At 35.8% G+C, this 19,022-nt stretch overlaps 1 protein-coding gene across 8 annotated transcripts in view; it reads right to left on the bottom strand.

Moving 5' to 3' along the window:
- Positions 1 to 19,022, bottom strand: part of dpy (fibrillin-like protein dumpy) — a 103,471-nt gene that overhangs the window by 12,026 nt on the left and 72,423 nt on the right. For 6 of the 8 annotated variants that reach the window (XM_085205078.1, XM_085205080.1, XM_085205081.1 and 3 more), the window contains 32 exons: positions 18,651 to 18,962; positions 17,613 to 18,542; positions 17,217 to 17,531; positions 16,789 to 17,124; positions 16,358 to 16,657; positions 14,648 to 14,953; positions 13,935 to 14,567; positions 12,987 to 13,298; positions 12,555 to 12,887; positions 12,167 to 12,466; positions 11,504 to 11,806; positions 11,074 to 11,391; positions 10,621 to 10,941; positions 10,193 to 10,495; positions 9,779 to 10,111; positions 9,378 to 9,677; positions 8,456 to 8,761; positions 7,715 to 8,356; positions 6,842 to 7,477; positions 6,457 to 6,762; positions 6,072 to 6,368; positions 5,169 to 5,813; positions 4,777 to 5,085; positions 4,365 to 4,685; positions 3,833 to 4,138; positions 3,435 to 3,746; positions 3,041 to 3,355; positions 2,537 to 2,863; positions 1,289 to 1,909; positions 867 to 1,169; positions 473 to 775; positions 82 to 390 (listed from right to left, as the gene is read on the bottom strand). In XM_085205078.1, coding sequence (XP_085061204.1) covers positions 82 to 390; positions 473 to 775; positions 867 to 1,169; positions 1,289 to 1,909; positions 2,537 to 2,863; positions 3,041 to 3,355; positions 3,435 to 3,746; positions 3,833 to 4,138; positions 4,365 to 4,685; positions 4,777 to 5,085; positions 5,169 to 5,813; positions 6,072 to 6,368; positions 6,457 to 6,762; positions 6,842 to 7,477; positions 7,715 to 8,356; positions 8,456 to 8,761; positions 9,378 to 9,677; positions 9,779 to 10,111; positions 10,193 to 10,495; positions 10,621 to 10,941; positions 11,074 to 11,391; positions 11,504 to 11,806; positions 12,167 to 12,466; positions 12,555 to 12,887; positions 12,987 to 13,298; positions 13,935 to 14,567; positions 14,648 to 14,953; positions 16,358 to 16,657; positions 16,789 to 17,124; positions 17,217 to 17,531; positions 17,613 to 18,542; positions 18,651 to 18,962 — 12,213 coding nt within the window. The remainder of the gene's footprint in view (positions 1 to 81; positions 391 to 472; positions 776 to 866; positions 1,170 to 1,288; positions 1,910 to 2,536; positions 2,864 to 3,040; positions 3,356 to 3,434; positions 3,747 to 3,832; positions 4,139 to 4,364; positions 4,686 to 4,776; positions 5,086 to 5,168; positions 5,814 to 6,071; positions 6,369 to 6,456; positions 6,763 to 6,841; positions 7,478 to 7,714; positions 8,357 to 8,455; positions 8,762 to 9,377; positions 9,678 to 9,778; positions 10,112 to 10,192; positions 10,496 to 10,620; positions 10,942 to 11,073; positions 11,392 to 11,503; positions 11,807 to 12,166; positions 12,467 to 12,554; positions 12,888 to 12,986; positions 13,299 to 13,934; positions 14,568 to 14,647; positions 14,954 to 16,357; positions 16,658 to 16,788; positions 17,125 to 17,216; positions 17,532 to 17,612; positions 18,543 to 18,650; positions 18,963 to 19,022) is intronic. The other 2 variants (XM_085205079.1, XM_085205085.1) reach the window with 1 other exon arrangement.

Genomic DNA, 19,022 nt, shown 5'->3' with positions numbered 1-19,022 from the left:
TAAATCTGTATAAAATAAACCTTGAAGTACAAAGTTTGAATTTAAAAACAAAAAGCAATCGTCCAGTTGAATCTATCTTACGAATATTCTTAATGGGTCCACATTCAATGAAAGGATTTCCTGTACTCGACGAAGGACATTCACAGTGAGGTTCGTGGGCAGCAGCATGGCACACAGCGTTTAATCCGCATGCTCCGGGACATGGATCAATACAACGTCTGTTTAAGCACATGAGATTTCTAGCACAATCATTTGATGTAAGGCATTCGACATAACAGGCAGGAGGAAGTCCAATATAACCGGTTTGACATTGACAAGTAGTGTTAATACAAACTGCATTGGGTCCACATTCTTGACATGAGGATTTCGTTTCGTGCTTATTGCCTGTAACTGTAGAAGCGAAAGTATTTTTTGAGATTATAAGAACAAATATTAAGGCTTTACGACTGTCGACAGATTTGTGCTTACGTACCTTTGAAGCATTGGATGAATGGATCTCCAGTGTATTGATTGGGACAGCTACAAATTGGGGCGTGTGCATTAGTTCGGCAAATAGCCTGTATTCCACAAGATCCTGGACAAGGATCTTTGCATTTATTATTTCGACATGCGAGATTTTGTGAACAATCAGAATCAAATCGACATTCAGGCCGGCAGCTCGGAGGTTCGTCAAACATTGCGGACCGACATGAACAGTGAGCTACGGTCCCTGACGCCCGACAAACACTATTTGGTCCGCATGGATTTGGTGAGCATGGATCTAATATAGCCGGTGCTGAGAAAAAAAAATACAATTATGTATACACATGAATAATAAGATTAAATAAATATAATTGTCATTGTATGTAAATTTTATCACCACTGACCTGAAATGTGACGGCAGGCAACAAATGGATCTCCTCGGAGTGGTGTTGGACACTCACAGATAGCTAAGTGATTATATACGTTGCAAACAGCATCAATGCCACAAGCGTTTTCACATGGATTTATACATTTCAACTTTATACAAGCTAGTTGCTTTTGACATTCGTTGTCACTAGTACATTCTGGTCGACATTCTGAGTAAGGATTTCCATGATATTCCGGAATACATAAGCAAGTGCTATTATAACACACTGCATTAATACCACACGGGGAAGCCGCACATATATCGGGGTGGCTAACTACATCTGCGAATATGTAACAGTGTGATTTATTTTAAGATTAAATCAATGTAAAAACTTAAATTCATTCATAATGACATATGTATATAATGACATATGTATATAAATATAAAAATACTACCTACCTCTTTCTATTTCATTACATCCTATGAATGGGTCTCCACGGTAGCCTGATAAGCAAGAACACATAGCAAGATGGTTCATCGCACGACACTCTGTGTTGCTGCCACAGGAGCCAATGCAAGGATTGATGCATTTTTCGCGCACGCATGCTTTATCTTTTGAACAATCTTCATTGATTGAACATTCTGGAGAACAACGGGGAGGCACGCCTATGTATCCTATCTTGCAACTACAAGATGCTGATCCATCTGAATCACGGCATACCGAATATGGTCCACAAGGATTTGGCTCACAAGGCAACGGTGTAAATGGTAATTTCTCTTCTTTAGTACATCTAATAAATGGATCGCCTTCAAATCCTATTAAGCAAGTACAATAGGGACTGTGTCGGTGGACACGACATTCAGCGTTTTCTCCACAAGTGCCTACGCATGGATCTATACACTTTTGTTTAATACAGGCCTTATTTAGTGGACACTCTGAACTTGAAACGCATTCTGGACGACAATTCGGTGGGTTTCCTTGGTATCCAGGTAAACAAGTACAAATAGCTTCTTGATTATTAGATGTGCATATGCTATTAGGTCCACAAGGCGTAGGACGACAAGGTTCAATTGGTATTTCTAAAATAATAAATAAATATTATATAACTTAAAATAAATATTATTATGTCTACCTTATTGAGGCCATCATGCCGCAGCGGCACATGGCTATGGCTGTAACGCAACGGTTGTGGGTTCGATTCTCACTCGAGGAAAAGAAATATTTATTTATGTTTATGTTTCCATTTCTTTGCTTTGGTGGCAAGGCAAAGCACGGCGTTAAGTTCTGCCACTCAACAAGCAAAGCCTCCAGAATTTGACAGAAAGTGGGGAACAGAGTGTCCTCACAATGCCTACCCTGATGTGTGCGGGATACAGCGTGAGGCTGATTTGATTTTATTTTAATTATGAACCTTAGATTCTCACTAGCATTCCCTATGCTGAGATATCCAGTGATATGGTTCATTTGGCCTTTTTGCCAATAATTACTTTTTTCTTATTATGTTCTAGGCCGTGCAATAAATATTAATTTAGAATGTTTTTTACATGAAAATTGTTATTTTATTCAATTTACTTATTTCAAGGACCTAAAATGAAGAAAGCCTATGAGATTTTGATTCGTGAATTACGATTATTTATTTATTTTTTTAATGTGTCAATAATGATTTTACAAGTAAATTTATATATAATTGCATAAATATTATATACCTTGGATTTTTAAAGTGCAGCGGTCGTATGGATTGCCTTCGAAGCCGGTTGCGCAATTACATTTAGGAATATGATTTACTGCTTGACAGTTTGAGTTCATTCCACAGAAACCTAGGCATGGGTCTTGACATTTGTTGCTGATACATGCTAGATTTTGCTGACAATCAGAATGAAGTAAACACTCTGGTCTACATCCATCGTAAGGATTTCCAACGAATCCACTTAAGCATACGCAACTAGCAGCGACATTTCTTTCCTGACATACAGCATTTGGACCACAGGGATTTGGTAAACATGGCCTGACGTGATGAATAGGCTTTTGGGCCACTGAAAATGCAAGTCATTTATTAATAATTACTTACGTACATTATGTATATACACGAGTATATTTTTTATTATTAATAATTTAAAAAATGCGGAATTGCCATAAAATGACTTTGAGCATTTTATTTTATTCACAACTTTTTATTTATAGAACATTTAGGAAGCAGAGGTTAATTTTACCTTTAATCGGTGAGCAATAGTCAAACGCATCCCCCTCATATCCCTCTTGACAAGAACAAATCGCGGAGTGGCTAACAACTCTACAAAGTGCGTTTCGGCCGCATGCGCCTATACAAGGATCTAGACATTTATTATTAATACAAGATTTGTCGAATTCACATTCACTATTTGTGACACACTCTGGTCGGCAGTATGGAGGATTTCCAATAAAACTTCTAAGGCAAGTACATGATGATTTTTCGTCGATTTCCGTGCACAGAGAGTTCGGGCCACAAGGATTTGGATTACATGGATTTCGTGTCATAGGCATCTCAGCTATAATAAAATATTATATTATATTTTTAAATTATAACTGAACTATATTCATATTATAAAGTAAGTATGTAGTACTTACCAAACACTGGTAGACATTGAGTAAAAGGATCTCCTGTTAGATCGTTTCGACAATAACATATCGGTTTGTGGTTGTGTACTTTACAATTAGCGTCTATCCCACATGATCCACGACAAGGATCTATACATTTCTGGTTTGAGCAGGCCATTGTACTGGTACAATCAGAATCAACTAAACACTCTGAACGACATGATGGAGGCATTCCAATATATCCTAAGAGGCACGAACAGACTGCTTGATCTTGAACTATATGACATTGACTATTGGGCCCACATGGAGATGGAATGCATGTATTTTTTCTTTGATGTTCAACTAATATACAAAGAAATATTTTAAGTATGATATGTGAGAAGATACAGTATATAAAAATATTAAATTGTAAATTTTTACATTCTTACTTTCTTTATGTGCACATGAGAAGAACGCATTTCCTATAGTATTTAATGGACAGCTGCAAATAGGTATGTGGTTGGAGACTTCACATATAGCATTTTGGCCACACAGGTTAACACATGGGTTAATACATTTGTTGTTTATACAAGCAAGACTCAAAGCGCAATCAGAATTGTGAGTGCATTCTGGACGACAGCTTAGATAAGGATTACCAAAGTAGTTCTTTTTACAAGAACAAATTCCATTATTACAATCGGTGTTTGCCCCACATGGGCTTGGATTGCAATTGTCATACACGACAGGTATGGATTCTAAAAAAAAATATAGTTAGATTTGTGATTATAATAAATATATTTCATATGAATACTAGAACGATTTTGCTATTTTAAAGTTATTTTAATATTTTTTTTAGAGGTAGAAAACATAATTTTATTACACTCATACTCATACAGTAAAATATTAAATTTTGTGTACTTATATTATTTAATTAGCTCGATTGAAATATTTTCTATATTAAAATAAGTAGGGAATACACACCAATGGCTTGTACAACATGGCAACTATCAAATGGATTTCCCGTATATCCTTCTATACAACTGCAAATAGCTGAATGTTGATGTGTATGACATATTGTCTGCAGGCCACATGAGCCAAGGCAGGGATCCTGACATTTGCGGTTGACGCAAGCTTTATTCATAGGACAGTCGGAATTTATTGTACATTCAGGTCGACAGTTTGGTGGATACCCAACAAATGTGTCCATGCAAGTGCATATTGATATATTATTTGTAGCTTGGCATACTGAATTTGGTCCACACGGAGATGGCAAACATGGATTGACATTGGTTAGGGGATGTTCTGAAAAAATATTTTTAAATTAACAGACATTTAGTGAAAAATGTAAGTATATTATTAGGAGTAATATTTTCATTAGGAGACGAATTCTTACTTTCTCTTAAAATACATTTGGTAAATGGATCTCCTTCATAATTATGAGGACAGCTACAAATTGGTGCATGGTTAATAACTTTGCACTCCGCACTTAGTCCACATACGTTAATACATGGATCGACACATTTTTGATTTATACAACTCTTTGACTTTTGACATTCTGAATTAATTGTACATTCTGGACGGCAATTTGGAGGAGACCCAATATATTCAGGCTTACAGGAGCATGTAGTCACGCCATTGTTGTCTTTGCAAATGCTATTGCTTCCACATGGATTGGGTATGCAGAAGTTTTCCTGAGTAAAGTCTATAACAAATTAATTTTATAGTTTTAGTTACACATTTTCCCAATTTCATTTATTGTCATTAATAATATATATATATACTAACCTGGCTCATTGATAATTATGTGACAATATGAGTATGGGTTGCCTGTATATCCAGCAGAACATTTACAAGTTGGTAAATGATTTAGAACTTCACATATAGCCGTAGTTCCGCAAACTCCTGGACATGGATCCTCACATTTATTCTTAAGACAAGCTTTGTTATACGGACAATCTGTGTTTATTACGCATTCCGGTCGACAACCTTCATATGGGTTACCAAAGTAATTTGGTTCACACACACAAATAGCGATATTATTAAATGTTGCCCTACAACGAGAGTTGGCTCCACAAGGCGTGGACTCGCATACATCTTTAGGTAAAGTTTCTACGGCGTGGTGACATAAAGTGAAGGGATCACCGGTATATCCTGCTTGACACGAACATATTACGGTGTGGAGTCTTACTGAGCATATTGTGTTAATTCCGCAAGAATCAGGACAAGGATTCTGGCATTTATAATTGTTGCAAGTTTTATTTGATGGACAGTCTTCATTACGACTACATTCTCGTCTGCAATTTGGAGGAGATCCTTCGAATGTTGGCTGACATGAACAAACATAAGAATCTCTGATAGGTTTACAAATACTATTTGGCCCACAGGGATTTGATAAGCAAGGATTTATTGGCATTTCTATAGTTGCCTCAACTGAAATAATGAAATAATAAATATTATAATATATTTTAATAAGAATTGACACTGAATATATAAGTATCTATCTATATACTTAAAAAAATACTAAAATTAAGTGATAATATTATAAAAGTATTGGGATCGTGGGATTTAATTATCTGGGGCAGTACGAAAATACCTAAAAGCTAAAACCTTCTCTGCTTTGATTGTATAAAGATCTTTTACTACATAAATACCATATAATTGTTAAAATGTAATTAAAAACAAAATTACCATAACAATGAGTAAATGGAGACCCTGTATATCTAGGTGGACAAGTGCATATTGGATTATGATTTTTCACGTTGCAAGCGGCATTTGAAGCACATGATCCTGGACATGGGTCTTGGCATTTTCTGTTTATACAAGCCATTGATGGAGAGCAATCAGCACTTTGGATACATTCGGGCCTGCAAGTCGGCGGATTTCCTATGAATCCTTGTATGCATGAACATTCTGCTTGATTATTAATTTCTCTGCAAATACTGTTTGGTCCACATGGAGATGGTTCACAAGGTTTCGTAACAGCAACTGTAAAGTTGAAACAAATTGTGAACATAAATATGAGTAACAGAATTAGTAAAATAACATTTACCAGTTGTACTAAATTCTAACATACTTTGAACGGTGAGACATCGCTCGAAAGGATCTCCAGTCATTCTACTCGGACAACTGCATACAGCGACATGGTTATATACATGGCATTCAGCATTTATTCCGCACATAGATATACACGGATCAACGCATTTGTTGCGGATACATGTCTGGGTTGGCGAGCAATCAGAACTTAAAACACATTCCGGACGACAACTAAAGTATGGATCACCGTGATATTCTGGCAAACACATACATTCGCCATTATTTTTGCATATGGCATTTGGACCACATGGTGATGGAATGCAAGGATTAACATCTTCCACAGGTTCTGAAACAAAATGATAACAATGAAATATTTAGTTCATCAATGTAATTATACCAATTTGCAAATACTAACGGTATCTTACCTGGTTTTTTAAAACTGCAAATTAGGAAAGGATCTCCGTCGTAACCGACAGGACATGAACAAACGGGTACGTGATTAACGACATCACAATTAGCAGAAAATCCACATGAGCCTTGACAGGGGTCGAGACATTTCATATTTATGCAAGCTTTGTCATTACTACAGTCAGTATTCAGAATGCATTCTGGTTTACAATCAGGTGGACTGCTAAGGAAACCACTCAAACATGTACAAGAAGGCATTCCTCCAATATCTCTACATTCAGCGTTAAGTCCACATGGTGATGGCAGACACGGATTTGTTGGTTCCATTAAAACTGGTTCTCTTTGAATTACTTCGCGACAAATTGTAAATGGATCTCCTGTAAAGCCTTCTTTGCATGCGCATATAGGATTGTGTTTTATTACTCTGCAATTTGCATTAATTCCACAACCTCTAGGACAAGGATCGATGCACTTTAAGTTTTCGCATATCTTATCGAGAGTACATTCAAAATTTGCAACACATTCTGGTCGACAGTTCGGAGGTTCGCCTTGATATCCAATTAGACAAGAGCATATTGCCAGATTATTTTGATGTTTGCACTGGCTATTAGGCCCGCACGGTGATGGATCACAAGGGTCATTGTCTTTTATTACTAAAATCAAATTTATAAATAATAACAACAAAATAAAATTTTAAGTACTAATATCTTAATTGTATATATTATATACAAAAATCCGGCGTTGACTTACGCCACTCAACACGGCCCTGCTTCAAAAAAATTGGCGGAAAGTGGGTAACGGACTGTCTTAAAACTATATTTCTACTGCTGTATATAGGATACAGCGTGAAGCTGATTTTAGATTTAATATAGAAATAATAAGAACCTTACCCTGTTGCTTATATGAGCATATTTTATATGGATCACCATAATACTGTTCAGGACAAATGCAGCTAGGTATATGATTCACAATGTTACATTCAGCATTTACGCCGCATGTTCCAGGACAAGGATCATAGCATTTATTCAAATGACAAGCTTGATTTGATGGACAATCAGAATGAATTAGGCATTCGGGTTTGCAAACTACATAAGGATCTCCGAAGTAACCTGGCATACATCTGCACGATCCTACATCGTTTCGTTCTTTGCATTCAGCGTTTGCTCCGCAAGGCGATGGAATACAAGGTGTTGGCCTTTCATGCGTAATCTGTGCTATTTTAACATTGCAATAACGGAAGGGATCCCCAGTATAACCATTTTCACATAAGCACATGGGTGTATGACTTATTACTCTACATTCTGCATTGACACCACAAGACCCGATACAAGGATCGCGGCATTTTTTATTAATGCAAGCTTTATTTGTAGAGCATTCTGTGTTACTAGTACATTCAGGACGGCATCTTGGTGGCGAGCCAATAAATTCAGGTAAGCATTGACAATCAGCGTTATCAGAATTTTGAGTACAAATCGAGTTAGGACCACATGGTGAAGGTAGACACGGATTTATTGCTACTGGCGATGATGTAGCTGAAATTTGGATATTAGATTAAATAATTATTAACTATATATTTTATTTCCATTTCTTTTTGATTCATATGTAAGGTAGAAATTATAATAATATCTTACCTATCACGAAGCAAGCTGAGAAGGGATCTCCAGAGAACCCAGTTATGCACGTGCATATTGGATTGTGATTGACAACAACACATTTGGTGTTTCGTCCACATGCTCCAGGACAAGGATCAATACATTTAAGATTTGAACATGCTTTGCTGAGTGGACAATCAGAGCTTATTGTACATTCCGGATGACAATTTGGAGGAGTCCCAATATAGCCTTTAACACATACGCATACAGCATGACCGTTTATTTCTCGACACTGACTATAAGGTCCACATGGCGATGGTTGGCATAAGTCTTGTAAAATAGTTTCTAAAAAGTGGATGAATAATAAAATATTACGTAACTATTATAATAAGAGTAATTTAAATAATGAGTCACACCATCATTTTTTGTTATCAGAATATATTAAAAATAGATAACTCAGAAAAGAATGTTATTTTTATTTTTTTCCTATCTTCAAAAATTACTGAGATACTTAACATTAAAGTACCACCTCCGAGGCAAAAGCTTTTCATAGCGTGTGACGTCATGCTGTGTCCTGCCTCTTACTTACTAACTTAATTAACTCTCTTTACTAAGAGTAACTCTAAATTAGTTAATTAAGAGTTACTCTTAGTTAATTTTATAAGAATAATATCTAAAGAAATAGCAAACACAAACACAACAACAAAAATTTAAAATATTAAGTGCAAACCACTTTACAGATCAAATTTCTTGCACGTAAACACTCGGCAGCATTACCCGTTATCGGAAATATACGGCGTCGCGTGTAGTCACGCAGTAGCGCGCAAAAACAGGATTTTAAATCAATGTGGTGAAATTTTACAACGCTGTAACTTTAGAAATCCTGAGCTAATTTTGATTTATTGAGATAGTTTGTGTGACTCATTATATTAGAATTATATTATGAAACAACAAAGAATACCTGTTAACTTTAAGCAGTAGTGGAATGGATCACCCGTAGTTCCTGATGGACATGAGCATATTGGTATATGGTTCACAACGTCGCAATGTGCTTCATTTCCGCAAGTATTTATGCAGGGATCTTTACATTTGTTTTTAATGCAAGCTCTATTGCGTGAACAATCAAAATTCAGGACACATTCAGGCTTGCATCCAACATAAGGGTCTCCGTAATATTCTGGCAAGCAAATACAAACGCCGTCGTCACAAATTGCATTAGCTCTGCATGGAGTAGCCGAGCATTTATCGATAGGTTCGACATCTGTGGAAAGTTAATTAAATTTTTATTTTTTACAACACAAGTAAAAATTTACGAGTCTTAGAAAATACCATGAAAGCGGATTTTTTAAAATGTTTTTTTACCTTTTATCACAGGTTTGCAACTAGTAAATGGATCGCCTGTATAGCTTGGCTGGCAAGAACAAATTGGAAGATGATTGTTAACTATACAGTCAGCATTACTTCCGCACGCGCCCGGACAAGGATCAACGCAACGATTGTTTATGCAAGCCTTATTTGCGCTACATTCAGAGTTGACACTACATTCTGGGCGACAGTTGGGTGGCGTACCAATATACGTCGGTAAGCAACTACAGCGAGGAATGCCATTATTTTCTTCACAGCGGGCATTGGAGCCACATGGCGATGGCACGCATGAATTACCATCACGTTCTGGTACTAGTAAAGACGTTGGTTCTGAAAGTAAACGTGTAATTTAATAAATGCTTTTCCATTTGGGTCAAATATAAAGATTTCTGATGGTTAATTTATATATACCTGGCATACAATATGAAAAAGGGTCGCCTGTGTAATGTTCTTGACAAGAACACATAGGATTGTGAGCTATAACTCTACAGTTAGCATTTTTACCACATTGATCTCTACAAGGATTTACACATTTTCTATTGACACAAGCTTTATCTGTAGCACATTCACTATTTATTGTACATTCTGGGCGACAATTAGGTGGAATGCCTATAAATGTATCACGACAACTGCAAACTGCTTGTGCATTTATTTCTCGACATTGACTATTTGGTCCGCACGGAGACGGTGTACAAGGCGTTACTTTTACATAATCTGGAAAAAAGAAAATGAATAGGTTTAACTTAAAATGGTAATTAGTAATGAAACTTTTTAAAACTGTTATTGTCTACAATTTATTTTAACGACGTAACTTTAATACAAAATGTAGTTGAGCTCACCTTCAACTTTCTGTACACAGTAAGTATATGCATCTCCAGTAAGACCAGGTGGACAGTAACAAGATGGTAGATGATTAATGACTTGACATATTCCATTGGGTGCACATATACCAGGACAAGGATCCTTACATTTATTTTGTATACATGCAAATGTAGGACTACAATCAGTATTGAGAACACATTCCGGTCGACATCCTTCATAAGGATTCCCAACAAAATCGTCATCACATTTACATGATCCGACGCCATTTTTTTCAGCACATTTCGCATTGAGACCACAAGGTGAAGGATCACACGGCGAACTGTATTCGATTACAGAATCTAGCAAAACAATATAACCTTTACATTTGTGTAATGCTCATCTTCGTGAATAATGTTAATATTACTATTAATAAAATATATATAATCCAAATATTAAACAAATAAATTTTGTACCATTTGATATTTACTAACCTGTAAAAGGACTACACAGTGTAAGAGGGTCGCCTGTTTGGCCATAAGGGCAGTAACAAATCAACGCATGGCTGACAACTTTACAGTCCGCATTATATCCACAGCTGCCTGGACATGGATCTTTGCACTTTTGATTAATGCAAGCCTCATTGAGAGGGCAATCAGAATTACTTATACATTCAGGATGACAGTTTGGTGGTGCCCCTATGAAACCAGGTTGACATGAACAAGAAGGCGACTCTCCGATAAATTTACATATCGAATAGGGCCCACATGGAGATGGGGTACATGGATCTATTGTTGCTATTGGAGTGGCTACTGAAAATAATAAGTTCTATATGTCATATTACTCGCATATACATTCCACACATATTTAATAATTTACTTAAACGTAATTAAATAATTCAATATAATATATAAATTGACTGACCTATTGGCATGCAGTCCGAAAATGGGTCTCCCGTATATTGAGCTGGGCAAGAACAAATTGGACTATGATTGATGACTTCACATCTTGCATTGTATCCACAACTACCGATGCATGGATTTATACATTTATGGTTATTGCACGCTTCATTTAGCGGACACTCTGCGCTTATACTGCATTCCGGCCGACATGAAGGTGGATTTCCGATAAAGGACGGCAAACATGAACAAACTGCCTGATTGTTAACAGCACGACATTCACTGTTTGGTCCACATGGACTTGGATTACATGGTTGTATTACCGTAACTAAAAATTAAATATTATTATAATAATTGAGATATGAACCAAGAGCCTCTGGCAGACAGTCCTCCGTTATTTATAAAACCTGAAAGTTTATTTACCCATACACCCAACACTGGTAAGTACGATCAGGAAATATTAAATTTCGATGGTAGTTATTTTGGCAGATAATAGATGAAAAAGAACTCAAGAATAGACAAAAGAACTAGGTGGTATTTTCCAAGTTTCTTAAAAAACAGTTTCTTTTAAATATGTTTCCCGCACACAGTAGGGTAGGAAAAGAGAACTTAGTGTTAAGACACTCCGTTTTCCACTTTTCGCCGAATTTTGGTGGCATTGCGTTGTGGCACACATAAATACACTTACTTTTAATTTTGTTACATTCCAAGAAAGCGTTTCCAGTCATGCCTTCAGAACATGTGCAAATTGGAATATGATTATACACGTTGCATTCTGCTGTCGGAGCACAAGCTCCAGGACAAGGGTTAACACATTTATTCCTTGAGCACACTTTGTCTAAAGAGCATTCCATATTCGTTATACATTCCGGCTTGCATCCGAAGTATGGATCTCCATAATAATCAGCTAAACAAGTGCAAATTCCATTATTGCACACTGCATTAAATCCGCAGGGTGTTGGATTACATGGATCTGGCATTATTTCATCTAAAAAAAATCAAATAATAACACAAAACTTAAAATATAGATGCTTATATTTAAATATTTCATCATATTTATTAATTGTTATGTTTACCTTCAACTGGTGATATCAGTATACACCTAGTAAATGGATCACCGCTGTATCCTTGAATACATGTACAAGCAGGAAAATGATTGAATACCGTGCAAATAGCGTTCTGACCACAACTACCAGGACAAGGGTCACGACACTTCATATTAATACATGCTAAACTTGGTGGACAATCTTGATTTATAGCACATTCTGGACGACAATTAGGTGGACTTCCTTGAAAGTTTGGCAAGCACGAACACGACGGAAAACCGTTATTGTCTCTGCAAACGGCATTTTCACCACACGGGCTTGGGACACATGGATCTTTTGGCACTTCTAATATAATTTGAACCGCTGATAAAGAAAGATAAGATTTTTCATATTAAAAGTAAGTAGGAATGAGTAATAAAGTTAGAAGGCAATGAATAATAAAAATAATAAGGTTTTTCTTACGTTTCGGATAACATTTTGTAAATGGATCTCCAGTATAATCAAGCTTGCAAGAGCATATAGGGCTGTGAGCAAAGACTTTACATTCTGAATTTGTTCCACAATGACTTGGACATGGATTTACACATTTTAAATTAACACAAGCTTTGTTACTTGGACATTCAGTACTTATTGTACACTCTGGTCTGCACCCTGGAGGAGAGCCTATATAATTAGGCATACAAGAACATCCACTTTGACCATTAACTGTTCGACACACGCTGTTTGGCCCACATGGATTTGGCAGGCATGATGAGATTGGTTCTGAATTGTTATCTAAAAAAAATATGTTATGATCTCAAAATATTAACCGCATTTTGAGCGGTCAAGATTGTGGCAATAAACTTATGCCATGATTAAAATTCATATCACATGTATTGTGTCTGATTGAATTTATGTAACCAAATAAGTGGCAGAACCTCATGCCTCATGGCATTTAGACTGGAGAGACATGTTATGATGTGAATATAAAACTTTGGAGCGAAATTTTTCACATACATTCGGTAACGCTTTAAGTGTACCTACACTCCAAAAACAGATTTGTATTAATTTACATTAAATTTGTATATACGACTTTAAATTTCAATTTGGACTTCTTCCCGCTACGCTTTTTCTCGCAATACGTCAAGCCAAGAAGCCCTAATGTCAACATGCTATTCTCCGTGTTTCGCCAGACTTCGAGCCCGACACGGGGTTAAGGTGTTTCTATTTTTCTAAGTTTATCTAGTCATAATATTGAGCATAACCACAAATAGTAAGTAATAAACTTACAAAATAGAAAAATAATAATTGTAATTTGAACGATTAATAACATTATATTTTAAAAATATTCTGTGTGCGTGGCTACGTATGTGTGGTTGTTTGTTTTTTTACGAAAAGATATTTTAAATAAATAAATGATTTTTGTTTTACCTTTTAATATGTTACATTTATTATATGGGTCTCCAGTAAAGCCAGGTGAGCATGTACATACAGGGAGATGCTTAACAGTCACACATGTTGCCATCGGCGCGCATGTCCCCGGGCACGGATCACGACATTTGTTTCGAATACAACTTTTATTTGGTGTACAATCCGTATTAACTGTACATTCAGGACGACAAACATCATACGGGTTTCCAATGTAATCTGGTAAGCAGGTACATGATCCAGCCGAGTTCTGTTCCTTACAAATGGCATTTGCACCGCAAGGAGAAGGCTGACATGGCGAATTAAATTCAGGAATGAGTTGAGGCAATGGATGGCAACTTAAAAATGGATCTCCTTGATATCCAATGGCACAAAAACACATGGGTGAATGACTAATAACTTTACAATTAGCATTTTGTCCACATGCATTTATGCAAGGGTCATTGCATTTTTGATTTATGCAAGCTTTATTAGTCGGACATTCACTGTTACTAGAGCATTCAGGTCTGCAATAAGGTGGAGACCCAAAGAAACCAGGCAAGCAAGCACATGAGGGTGCTCCAGAGACTTCTTTACAAATAGCATTCAATCCGCATGGCGACGGTAGGCACGGCGTGGTATCCTCAACTATAGGACCTGAAAGTTTAAATTAAGTTTTATTATAATGTACTTGACACTAAAGCTATAGCTTTAAAATAATATTATTTTTTACTTACTGAATGATAGACATCTAATGAATGGATCTCCTGTATATTTAGGTGGGCACGTACAAATAGGATTGTGTTTAATGACAGTACATTTAGCTTCTACACCACATGAGCCTTCGCAAGGATTAATACATTTTTGATTGCTACATGCCTTATTCGCAGGACAATCTGAGCTCAAAACACATTGAGGTCGACACGATGGTGGATTCCCTTCATATCCAGAAATACATGTGCACACTGCCAAGCCGTTTAGTTCTCGACAGTGACTGTTTGGTCCACACGGGGACGGTGTACATGGGTTGCTTATAATTGGAGCTGAAACGAGTTAAAGTATATAGAATTAGAAAGATTATTTATATTATTTATTGGATAAATAACAATTTTTTTTTTACTTTCAAGCCAAGCCACACTGATCAACCTTATAATATTACTGGCCATCACATAGATATAGCCAAGTATATTGCCGTAAAATGTTATATAAGGAATCACATTTCTTACTTATGATTAAAATCTTTATTTTTTAACTAGTGGACCCGGACGCGGCTACGCCTGCTTCAACTATAAGAATATTTATTAAATATATTCATGAAATTATTTTCAATTTTCAATAGAATTAGTAAGAAAATATAAACTTAAATAATCAAAAAGAATAATAAGTAGATACACATTATTAGAAAAAAATATCTGAGTTATTGAAATGAACCAACAAAAGGATTAAAAGTAACTAAAGGATAGGTATTCTTAATATTAGAAAAAGTACCTAAAGTTTTCCGTGCGCGCGTACATACTCGTAGATATCGACTCTATAAAATAACTAAACATTTTTCTATATTAAATAGGATAATTTTAGCGGGCAATATCAAATAAAATAAGAAGAGAACCAAAGTGTAGCTTAAATTAATTATAAACAGCAAATAATTACATAAACATTTACAATAGTTCGAAAATGTATGAAAATTTATAAAACCGTCAAAGTCATCTGCCCGTTCACGTCGGTCATACTCATACTATGCCGCCCGTAGGTTAGGTCATTTCGAATCAATGACATCTCCTTAATTATTTATTAGAATGCTATACAGTAAACTATAATTTCAATCTAGATAAAATGTTAAGAGTGACTATTATATTTATTTTCATAAGGATGAATGTCAAAATGTCGCGGTATCGGTTGCGTAGCGACGACGGTTGTTATTAACATGGCAGAATAAATTGCATGTCAAATTAGAATGTACTTTAAAATATATTAGTTTATATGTGTAATGTAATGTTATATAGCCTATAGCACTTCTGAAGAATGCAGCTTTCATACAAAACAAAAACAATGAAAATCGGACCAGTAGATCCAGAGATCTTAGCGTTCAAATAAACAAACAAACAAACAAACAAACAAACTCTTCCGCTTTATTATATTAGTATAGATAAAATATTTTTGATATCACTATAAATAAATTAAACTACAAAAAATATTTATATTAACATGTAATCGTAAGACGTTTTTTGCAATTTATTACAGTAATGTCAAAAGAATTACTATTCTTAATTTATATGACATGCAAATTATAAAAGGGCTCCAAGTACAAAAAAATAATTAAATTGACACACAATTAATTGCAAGTACACTTTACTGTGTGCGACTAATATATGTATAAATTCCAAAGGAGAATTGTGCCAATCCTTTATAATAATGATAATATATTGACATCAAATATCAGTACTTACCATTTATAGTGTTACAACTATAGAATGCATTGCCTGTCATGCCTTGTGGACAACTACACATGGGTATATGACTTATAACATCACAAATGGCTGATATCGAACATGCTCCAGGACAAGGATCTTGACATTTATTTTTAATACATGCTTTATTCTTAGGACAATCACTGTTAATAACGCATTCTGGTCTGCATTCGATGTACGGATCTCCTTGGTATTCAGGTATACATAAGCATTGGCCGTCATTACACACACCATTTCTGCCACATGGCGATGGATTACATTTATCAATTATATCTGATACTGCAATAGAAAAGTACTTAGGTGTATTTATTTCCGTATTTATTAAATATCATTAAAATAAAAAATTAAGCTATTATCTTTAAAAAAGTAACTATGTGTTATAAAGAGCTTTGAATATTGTAATTACTGACCTATTTCTGTTTTTGGAATGCATATATTAAAAGCATCTCCAGTATAACCATCAGGACACCTACACATAGGGGTGTGTCCAGAAACAGAGCATATAGCCCCAACCCCACAAGATCCAATACACGGATCTTGACATTTTTGTTGAATACAAGTTAAGGATGGTAAACATTCAGAATTGATGACACATTCCGGTCTACAGTTCGGCGGACTTCCAATGTAATTAGGCATACATGTGCACGACGGTATTTGCCCAATGGCTTGACATATAGAATGTGCTCCGCAAGGTGATGGTGCGCATGGATTTCGATATGGTTCCAAAATGACGTTTGCAACCGGAGCTAAAATATAGATAGTGATTATATTTATTTTTACAAATATATAAGTAAATCACAAGCACTCAAGTAATTATGTAAAAGTTAAATTGCCTTACGTGGTAAAGGATTACACCTCGAAAATGGATCACCAGTGTACAGATGCTTACAGTTACATATAGGACTATGATTTATTACTTTGCATTCTGTATTAGTTCCACAAGCATCGATACATGGATCGACACACTTTTGATTCAAACAAGCTTTGTTATTTGAACATTCTGAACTAATTACGCATTCAGGGTGACAGCCCGGAGGCGTACCAATATAACCTTTCATACACGAACACACAGCTTGTTTATTTTTTTCTTGACAACGACTATTGGGTCCACACGGCGATGGTTGGCAAATATTTTGAGGTACTTCTTCTTTTTCTAAAAAAGAAATAATATCTTAAAATAGGTAAAATTTCAGTAATATAATAGAAGTAATTGCCAAATATAAAAATAACTTACGCTTCTGGATACAATATCTGAAAGGATCGCCAGTAAAATCTATATTACAAGAGCAGGTAGGTGCGTGATTTACTACTTGACATACTGCATTCAGGGCACATGCACCTGGACATGGATCTTGGCATTTATTTGCTATGCAAGCTTTATGTGAGGGGCAATCCGAATTTATTACACATTCAGGTCGACAGCCTTCGTAAGGATTACCTAAATAATCTGATATGCAAGCACAAGAACCTGCGTTATGTAGTTCTTTACATATAGCATTTGCGCCGCAGGGTGATGGCTGACAGGGTGATAATATTTCATACACTGTTTCCTTTCTATAACACTCAACAAAAGGATCTCCTGTGTAGTCAGAGGGGCACGAACATGAAGGTGAGTGACTAATAACATTGCATTCTGCATTGAGACCACAAGACGATTGGCATGGATTTGTACATTTTTCATTTATGCATGCTTGATGGGTAGGACATTCGGAATTACTTACACATTCTGGTTTACAGTGTGGAGGTACTCCAATATATTCTGATTTGCATGAACATATTGGGGTGCCTGAAACTTCTTTGCAAACTGAATTTGGACCACAAGGGGAGGGAATGCAAGCGTCAACAATTACCGGTTCAAGTTCTTGAGGAATACATCGAATAAATGGATCTCCAGTATATGACGATGGACATGAACAAATTGGGTTATGATTTATAGGTTGACATTTCGCACCTATACCACAAGCTCCTTGACAAGGTTTTATACATTTTCTATTAGTGCACGCTTCATCTGGTAAACAATCTGTGCTAACAATGCATTCAGGTTTGCACGATGGGGGCGTACCAATATAACTTTCTAGGCATGAGCACACAGGCTGTCCATTTATATTACGACATTGACTATTTGAGCCACAAGGACTAGGATAACAGGGTTCACGATTTGCAACTGAAATAAAAATAATAATAATTGAATTTGAAGTATGATTAAAGTGAAATAAAAGGTCTGCAGACTAAATGTATGGATCATTAGGATATTCATAATATATTCTTTTACCTATAACTTGTGAACACTGAACAAAAGCATTGCCAGACATTCCTTCAGGGCATCGGCACATTGGTATGTGACCAATAACTTCACATATAGCACTACTTGCACAGATTCTACTGTTACAAGGATTTACACATTTATTTTTATAGCAAGCGTTTTCTTGGGAACAATCTGAACTTAGAATGCATTCAGGTCGACATTCAAAGTAGGGGTCACCCTGGTAATCTTGTATACATGAGCATGTTCCGTTGTTACAAATTGCATTTGGACCACATGGCGATGGATCACAAGGATCATTGTCATCGTAACTTACGATTTCTAAAACGTTACAATAAATTAATTATAGTAAAAAATTTGCACAGTTATATTTGTTATTAT

The sequence above is a fragment of the Heliconius melpomene genome, chromosome 20 (assembly GCF_056956725.1).
Source record: "Heliconius melpomene rosina isolate 202511_hmr_F chromosome 20, ASM5695672v1, whole genome shotgun sequence".
NCBI classification, from domain to species: domain Eukaryota; kingdom Metazoa; phylum Arthropoda; class Insecta; order Lepidoptera; family Nymphalidae; genus Heliconius; species Heliconius melpomene.
The sequence above is the reverse complement of the archived record's forward strand: the minus strand, read 5'-3'. Positions and strand labels throughout refer to the sequence as shown.